At 48.4% G+C, this 8374-nt stretch overlaps 1 protein-coding gene across 1 annotated transcript in view; it reads right to left on the bottom strand.

The window, feature by feature from the left end:
• Nucleotides 1-7836: 7836 nt before the first annotated feature.
• LOC106821276 (FYVE, RhoGEF and PH domain-containing protein 1-like) overlaps nucleotides 7837-8374 on the bottom strand; it is an 8256-nt gene continuing 7718 nt past the window's right edge. The window contains exon 9 of the mRNA XM_014826017.1: nucleotides 7837-7845. Within this exon, the coding sequence (XP_014681503.1) occupies nucleotides 7837-7845 (9 nt within the window). The remainder of the gene's footprint in view (nucleotides 7846-8374) is intronic.

The following is an 8374-nucleotide window of genomic DNA, read 5'->3' as shown; positions in this document are numbered from 1 at the left end:
GCAATCTCGATCGTTCTCGGTCTCTCTCTCGCGAGGAGGCGCCCTCTTCTCTTCGACCTCTCTCGTCTTCTCTCTCTCTGCGCTTCGGCGTCTTTCTGCTCTCTCTCTCTTCTCTCGTCTCTCATCTCCGCTCTCATCACCTCTCTCTTCTCTCTCTCTCTCTGCTTTCTTTTTCTCTCTCTCTCTTTTTTTCTTTTTCTTACTGGGCTCTCTCTCTTCTTTTTGGCGCCTTCTCTCGTCTTTCTCTCCCCGCCTCTTTACTCTCGATGCCCTATCCCGTTCTCGCATATATATATAGTATATATATCTATATCTATGAGTGTGTCATTGATGGGGTCATGGATGCAGGGTGTCATTGAAGTGACGTCACCTTCGCGTCTGTTTGACCACTTGCTATTAGGCTGCGCTCTTCCTCGCAGGACGCCTCTACACCCGCCGAGTATGTATCGACTCGGCAATGCGAAAGCAAATACTAGCGCCTTAATTGATATATAGGCAAAACGCCCTTCGGCGTTTGCACCGCAGAAATGACGCCAGTTTTCTCCAACACCAACATCAATCATACTTAAATGTGGCCTATTTAAGAACAAAACCGAGCAGATGAAATAATGGGATGCAACTAGAGTTTTTAATCTGTCCACATCAACAGGTCAGTGACTAGAAATATAGATAGAAATATATATAGTCTAGACATACTGAGAAAAGAATATAGACAAGATTTAAGGATGCGCATTGTGCGGCATATTAAAAGAATCAATCTTTTCACAATTTAACATAGCCGACCCCAGTGATTAATCATTTAATCTTATAAATAGCTACACCCACTGATAACAACCCTAGTCTATCACGCCTTGATTATAAGCAAGACAAGACACACCATATAAGGACTCCAAGAAAAAACTATATAGACTCATACATGCCAAAAAAAAGAAATTAATGAAACCAATAAGACAAGATTAAGAGAAAATAGATACAGAGACATAGCATAGACAGCACTACAGACTACTAGAGATGGAGCAGACACTAGATAAATCTGAAACAGAAGACATAAACTAACTCGTTGACGCACACCGTTCAAAAACCTCCTCCACAGTCCAGCAATACACATTTCTGCCTATGTCGTAATAATACAAACACGTATACAACCAGCTGGATACACAACGATCATCACAGGCCGATACGAGCCGTCGGCCCGTTCCGCCCGTCCTCCGGCGTCCCATCTCTCTCTACTCTCTCTCTATCGTCTCTGCGTGTGTGTGTGTGTGTGTGCGTGCGCGTGGCGGGTGGCGTGCGTGCGTGCGTGCGTGCGTGCGTGCCGTGGCGTGCGTGCCGCGGTAGCGCGCGTGTGTACTAGTGTGTGTGCTGGTGTGGCTGTGTTGTCTGTGTCGTGGGTGTCTGTGTGTGCGTGTGTGTGTGTGTCTGTCCGGTGTGTGTCTGCGTGCATGTGGCCTCAGTGCGTGGTTTGGCGTGCGTCCGTGTGCTTCTCTTGTCCGTCTCGTTTGCGGCTGCGTGGCGCCCCGGCCTTTCCGGTGGCGCCCGTTCTCCGCTTGCTCGCTTGGTCCCTGCCCCGTTTGCCGCTTTCCCCTTGGCCTTCTTTTGCCTTGGTCGCTCTTCGGCGGTTTCCTCCGCCCCGCCCTCCCCTTTCCGCCTGCCGCCCCCGTTCGTTTGTCGCCTTTGATGACCTTCGGCCTTTTTTTTTCCCCCCTCCGCTGCCCCTCCCCGCCGGGTCTGGAGTCGACCTTGCGCCTGCCTTTTGCCCTCCGCTCCCCGCCTGTCGTGCTGCGCGTCTGTGCGCGTGCACTGTGTCTGGGCCGCGTGTGCTCGCCCCCGCGGCCGCTTTACCCCGCCCCCTTCTTTCGTTCCCGCTGCCGATTTCGGCCCGCCCTGCTGTTTCCTGCCCCGCCGCCTTCGGTCCTTACGACTTACTTCTCCCCCGCTCCCTTCGCCCTCCTCTTTCCCTCCCCGTGTCGTGGTCCTCTCTCCGACTTCGCCCCCAATTTTCCGCCTGTGTCTGTGTGCGTCCTCAGCTGGTTCTTCGTTCCCCCACCGGCCGGAGGGAGCCGCCAGGACAGAGCCGTGGGCCCCCCCCCGGCTGTCTCCTCCACCGGCGGGCGGACCACCAGGCCGCCACGCCGCCTCTGTTTCGTGTTCCCCGGCCAAGTCCGAACTATCCGCGCCGCCCTGGTGGCGCGGCGGTCCGCGGTCGGCACCGTGTCCGCGCTTCCTCCGTGGCCGCCGCTTTCGCTCGCCTCGCCGTTCTTGTCTGGGCCGCTGGCTGTCCTTTTCTGCGCCTGCCCCGGCCCTGCGGTTTTTCGTTGGTGTCGCGCTCTGTTGCGCTCGTCTTTGCCGCGCTCGCCTAACCGTCGCGTTTCGTCCTGCAGGTACGCGCGCTGTTTCCAGCGCCCCCAGGCCGGCTTGCTCCGCGTGCCGCCCCTTCTGTTCTTTTCCCTTCCCCTCGTGGCCCTTCGAGCGCCGCCTTCGTCGGCCTTCCGCCCGCGTTCGCCCTTCGTTCGCGGCCCTGTTCGCTCCGTCGTTTCCCGGCCCGGATCTGCCCCCCGTTGGTCCAGTTCCCTTCCAGGTTCGCTCCTCCGCTAGCCTGGGGACCTGGTCGCGCTCCTGCCCCTCTCCTCTCCTCCTCGTTTTCCTCGCTCTCTCGCCCTCACCGGCTCACCCTCCCCTTCCTCCTACCTCCCCCTCCCTCTCCCCCTTCTCCCCCCCCTTCCCTTCTCTAGCTCTGGCTCGTGCGCCCTCTAGTTCTGCGGCCTCTCCCTTCTTCCTCGGCTTGTCCGCTCGTTTGCCGGGCGTTGCACTCGGCGGCGGTCCCCCGTCCTGCTCTCGGTGCCCCCGCGCCCCGTGGGCGAACCCCCCTCTCTTCGGCCCTCCCCCGCACAGTTTTTTCTCTATCTTTCCGTATCCTTCTCTGATATCCTCCTCCGACTCTCTGTCCTTGCCCCGACTTAATCGATGTCCAGTGCTGTTACACTAGCCACGCAACGTGTTGCAGTAAATATTATCTGTAATGTTTTCCATCTTTCTTGAAACGCACAGCCGGCGTAACGCTACCTCCTTCGAGTTATTCGTCGTCTAGGATTGATTCTAAAATGATTCCATTTTTTCATGCTCACGCATTTCCTCTATTGATTCTATGATTTTTCCCGCTAGTCGTCTACTCGGTCTGATCAACTGTAATCAAACACTGCATCACCAGCGCGGCAATGGTACATGCCGCACAGTGCGTACTTTCTTTCTCTGTCTCTTCTCGCTTACATATATTCTGTCCGTGTACATATGCTCTCTACGCTTCTCTGCCCATGCTCTCCTTCCGCGCCCTCTCACGACTTTATCTCTCTCTCTCTCCTCCGATCTTCTCCTCATCGTGTCTCTCTCTCTCTCTACCTCACTGCACGGACCAAAACCCGCTCCATATATCAGCATCTAGCAAGCTTAGAAAGCAATCGGCTGTTATTTGCGTAGCTTCGAAAACTATAGAGCGCATTCTTCGCAGCTGTCCGAGATATGTCATAGTCATACAGAGAAATGAAAGCAGTGTTTTGTGCAACCCCTCAGGGCGGCGAAACCCACGCGCAAAAGCGTCGGCAAGTGACTGTTATGAGCACGTCGGAATATAGCCGTGACAGCCGAGGGGGAAAAGACTCAGTCAGTAGTGATACCGCTGCCCCCAGTGACTCTCGTGGAATTTTAGCTATCGTCATCATCGTCGCGCTCGTTGAGCAGTGTGTGCGGCAGACGCCCGCAAGGAGCGCGCGGTTTGTTTACTCCTAACAACAGATTCATATACAGGTGGCGGTATGACAGGTAAAGAGTCCGGCGATTTTCACCGTTGCACTACTATCGTCTCTAGGAAAAGGCCTTTTTTGGCATTCTTTTTTTCGCCCGAAATTCCGGCAGTAGAGTGGGCAAATAATTAGCATGTGTGCACGCAAGTTGGGATGCCTGACGTGGACGTGGAGAACAGCATTAGAAGTAAATTATTTTTGTTGTGTATTCGCTGACATTCCGTCAGGTGGCCGTAGCCACAGTCACCGGTTGGTGTTTTTTTGTGTATGAATTGGTTGCAGACAACTTTGCAGAAATTCGCATCATAGAGCCTGGCAAAAGTTCGAGCGGAGCATAGAGCATTGAATCTGTAGTTATTTTAACATGAAATAAAGTGTTACTGTTTTGTAAGTGTACGTAACAGTGTGAGTATTTTTAATTAAGTTTCTGTTCGATGCCTTATTCAGGCCTGCAGCCTATGGAGGTCCTCTACTGTTGTTAACACCTTTAACCCAATGGTAAGGCAGTGGCGATTCTGCAGGAAGTCGATTAATTGTAGTTTTATATGTAATGAAAATCTGTTATGGGCGTGCTCTAAGCATGATTTTTAGTCACATGCATGTTATGCAAAAATCAACATTTTATGACATGTTTTTCTTGATGTAAACATGTACATTCGCGTGTACATATTTTACATGTATTACATAAAGATACACTCATATTTACACACATTTGGGCCAAAAAAATAGTAATTATCATTCGTTTTACTCTATTTGTGGCATCTGACTAAACCTAACAGTGGTCAAAATATCTTAACTTAAATGCTTGCGAAATTTACCGCTAAACCTGCGTTCTAAACTGACGCATAATCGCATGAAGGCGAACATTGATTCTCGTGTTTTTGGGGGGCCTCTTCAGAGAGCGATATCTCAGCTCGTGAGTCATCCACCTTTGAAAATTCGGTACGCCGTATAAGGAAAAGGGTCGAATCATTCATCTAAAATTTCGACAGTCGATCCGTATTATCTGCTGCTCCTTTTAAGGTGGCGTATAAATCAGTAAGAGTCCGCGCAATTGGTTCACCGTTGCACTAACTTCGTCTCTAGAAAGGCTTTTTTGGCATTTTTTTTCGCCGAATTCGCACTAGAGTGCAATAATTAGCAATTGTGCACGCAAGTTGGATGCCTCGTGGACGTGGAGAAATGATTAGAGAGTAAAATTTATTTTTGTTGTGTATTCGTGGACATTCCGTCAGGTGGCGTAGCCGCAACAGTCACCAGGTTGGTGTTTGTTTGAGTGGTATGAATGTGTTCAGGACAACTTTGGCAGAAAACTTCGCATCAATAGAGCGGCAAAAGTTTCGACGGAGCATAGAGCATGACTCTGTTAGTTATTTAACCATGAATAAGTGTATGTTTTGTAGTGTAGTAGACAGTGTGAGTATTTTTAATTAATTTCTGATTCGACATGACTTATTTCAGGCCTGCGAGGCCTATGGAGGCCCTCTACTGTTGTTAACCACCCCTTAACAATAAGGATGGGACACTTGGACACTTATATGTTGGGTCACGCGGCGACACTAGGCGCCGACAAGCGGTGAGTTAGGTCAGAACGGAAATTGCAGTGAGAAAGTATCAATATTGCCATCGTATTTTTGCGGCGTGGAAAACATCAGTGAGGGCCATGATACAGTGCCATATTTGAATGGTTCAGAAGAATATGGGGACACAGCAGCGAGAGGGGACTTTTCTCCCCCAGCCCAGAGCTGTTCCATGGCCTTGCACTTTACTGGAACCTTAGAATTTTTTTGGAGACGTAATGTCCAAAGGTTAGCTCTAATGCACATGACGTAAGGTGCGGCAGCCTTCTCATCCTCACTCTATTACAGAGACAGCACAGTCACTTAGCGTGCATCAAATAACGTATGCAAAGCCAAGATTAGTAACAAGCTTGGTTTGTAATATCCGCCTCCATACGCGTTCTCCGGTGAGAACAATTGTATGTTTGTAACGTTAGTAAGAGAAAGAACCGCAATTGGCTTCACCGTGCGTAATGGCAACATAATTGTTGTTGTGGTTGAACCTTACACGCCAGTCCGGTGCATGGGGGATGCAAGGATTCCCCTTGTTATCATTTCTGCTAGCGTGGTTACGAAGATATGGTTAATTGCTATAGTTAAATATGATAAAATATGTACCCGATATATATAGTAATTATTTATTGAATAATACTGCGATGAGAACAAATTCGGCTGCACGTAGTTTTTTTCTTGTTTCCTATCACCCACACCGGAAACACTTATTCCTCCGTTTCCCTCTCTATATAATTGGGCAAACCATTTAATTTATAATGCCGAATTGTAATGCTGATCTAATATCAATTTTGTTATCATCTTCATACAGTACTTTGGCAATATAACGTTTCATTATATTCAGGTGCCACAAAATATTGACTATACTTTTTTACATGCCACGATTATTCTACCAGGACGGGGTTATGGGCTGGCCTAATTATATTTATATGAACCGTTACACTGACGGTTTATATGACACCGTCTACACTGCCGCTGCGACTATGCTGATGTGCACACGAACGTTAACCCTGCTATATATATATATATATATATGAGTGTGTGTGTGTGTGTGTGGGCGTGCGTGCGTGCGTGCGTGCGTGCGTGCGTGCGTGCGTGCGCGCGCGCGTGTGTATGTGTGTGTGTGTGTGTGTGCGTGTGTATGTGTGTGAGTGTGTGTGTGTGTCTGTACGTGTGTGTATGCGTGCATGTGCATCCGTGCGTGGGTGCGTGCGTACGTGTGCTTATCTTGTACCGTATAGTTCGGATGAGTGCGAAAGGAATTTACGGTGAGAACGTTATCCGACTGATCATTGGTACATGAAACCAATTTGGAAGCTTTACATTGGATATTTTGACTTGGTCTATTAAGCCGATTTCATCAGAACGAAATCAACTTTAAGCAGAAGAAAAACAGTTAGTTGTGGCCTTGATGACCATTAGGAATTTTTTGTTTCAGAAAATACGATGAAACTCACGCAGGGTCTGGAGTAGAAATTGAGCTGCATTTGACCTCGCTCAAGCATGTAGCATGCGCGTATGTGCGCGTGCATGTGTCTGGGCCGAGTGTGCTAGAAAAAGAGGACGATTTTAACCCGAAACATTCTTAGTTCCGTTGAAGGATTTAGGAACGAAATGCATGTTAATGCACAAGCCCATAGGTCTTCGAATTAATTCTCCACGCTAAATATCGACACTCCCTCTTTCACTCCACGTGTCGTGGTAATTCTATCACGAATTCGACACATTTCCGCAGTGTCTGTGTGACGTCATCAGCTGTTCCGTTAACACCCCGTGGGACAAAAAACCCTTATATAGAACCGCGGCAAAAAGAAACGCCCTATTGTTCGTGTTCACGCCGACATGTGGCGCTGGCGTCGCGGTCGGACGTGTACGCGATAACTCGTGGACGCGATTTTGCTCGATCGCCGTTATTGTCTGCGACAGATGCGATGTAATTTTATCGCCTGAACAGGAAATGAGGTTTTCGTTGTGTAGCGATAACTTGTTGCGATAGATTTGAAGCGCTCGAAATCAGTCGAGTTGTCGTAATGAAGGTACGGCGATGTTTACAGCGAAAACAGCCGGATTCTCCCGTGCAGACCATTCTGTTATTTTCAATTAAACTCGTGGACATTCGAGCGACGAATTCGGTCGCTTCCGACAGAGTTCGGCACCTTCTTTCGAGCAATGTTAGCTCCGTAGTTTAAAGCCAGGAATATGAAAAAAGTTGGTAACGTTACAAATTAAAGTTAGAAATAAATGACTGGGAAATGGTAACCCTACCTGCAAATCTAATCCTAATCCTAGTTTTAATCCTAACATTCGCCCTAACCATAACCCTAACCCTAATCATAACTACAACCATAACTCTAACCCATTCTAAACCAAACATTACCCTTATCTCATATGCTGTGCGAAATATGTATGCGGAATCTAACATTATTCACTCGGATTGTAAGCTATTTGAAGGCAGTTAACTCGGGCAGTCAACCGTCCTGAATTATAGCAAAAGAGAAACGTGGGAGAAATCACCATATATTACCATACCACAAGTCTATCTTTCAGATCATTATCTGAATATCCATAATCCGACTATATGTACTTGAACCAGAATACATCGATGTCAGTCTGTTACACTAGCAGCAACTGTTGGCAGTAAATATTATCTGTAATGTTTTCATTTTCTTGAGACGCACAGCCGCGTAACGCTACCCTCGAGTTATCGTCGTCTAGAATTGAATTCTAAATGATTCCATTTTTTCATGCTCACCAATTTCCTCTATTGACTTCTATGATTTTCTCCGCTAGTCGCTACATCGTCTGATCAATGTAATCAGAACTACGCATCACAGCGCGGCAAGTGGTACATGCCCACAGTGCGTACTTTCTTTCTCTGTCTCTCTCGCTTACATTTTCTGTCCGTGTAAGTATCTCTCTAGCGCTTCTCTCCCATCTCTCTTCCCCGCCCTCTCACACTTTATCTCTCTCTCTCTCTCTCTCTCTCTCTCTCTCTCTCTCTCTCTC

The sequence above is a fragment of the Priapulus caudatus genome, unplaced genomic scaffold, assembly GCF_000485595.1.
Source record: "Priapulus caudatus unplaced genomic scaffold, Priapulus_caudatus-5.0.1 Scaffold67, whole genome shotgun sequence".
Taxonomy (NCBI): Eukaryota; Metazoa; Priapulida; class Priapulimorpha; order Priapulimorphida; family Priapulidae; genus Priapulus; species Priapulus caudatus.
This window is presented reverse-complemented; position numbering and strand designations above follow the sequence as displayed.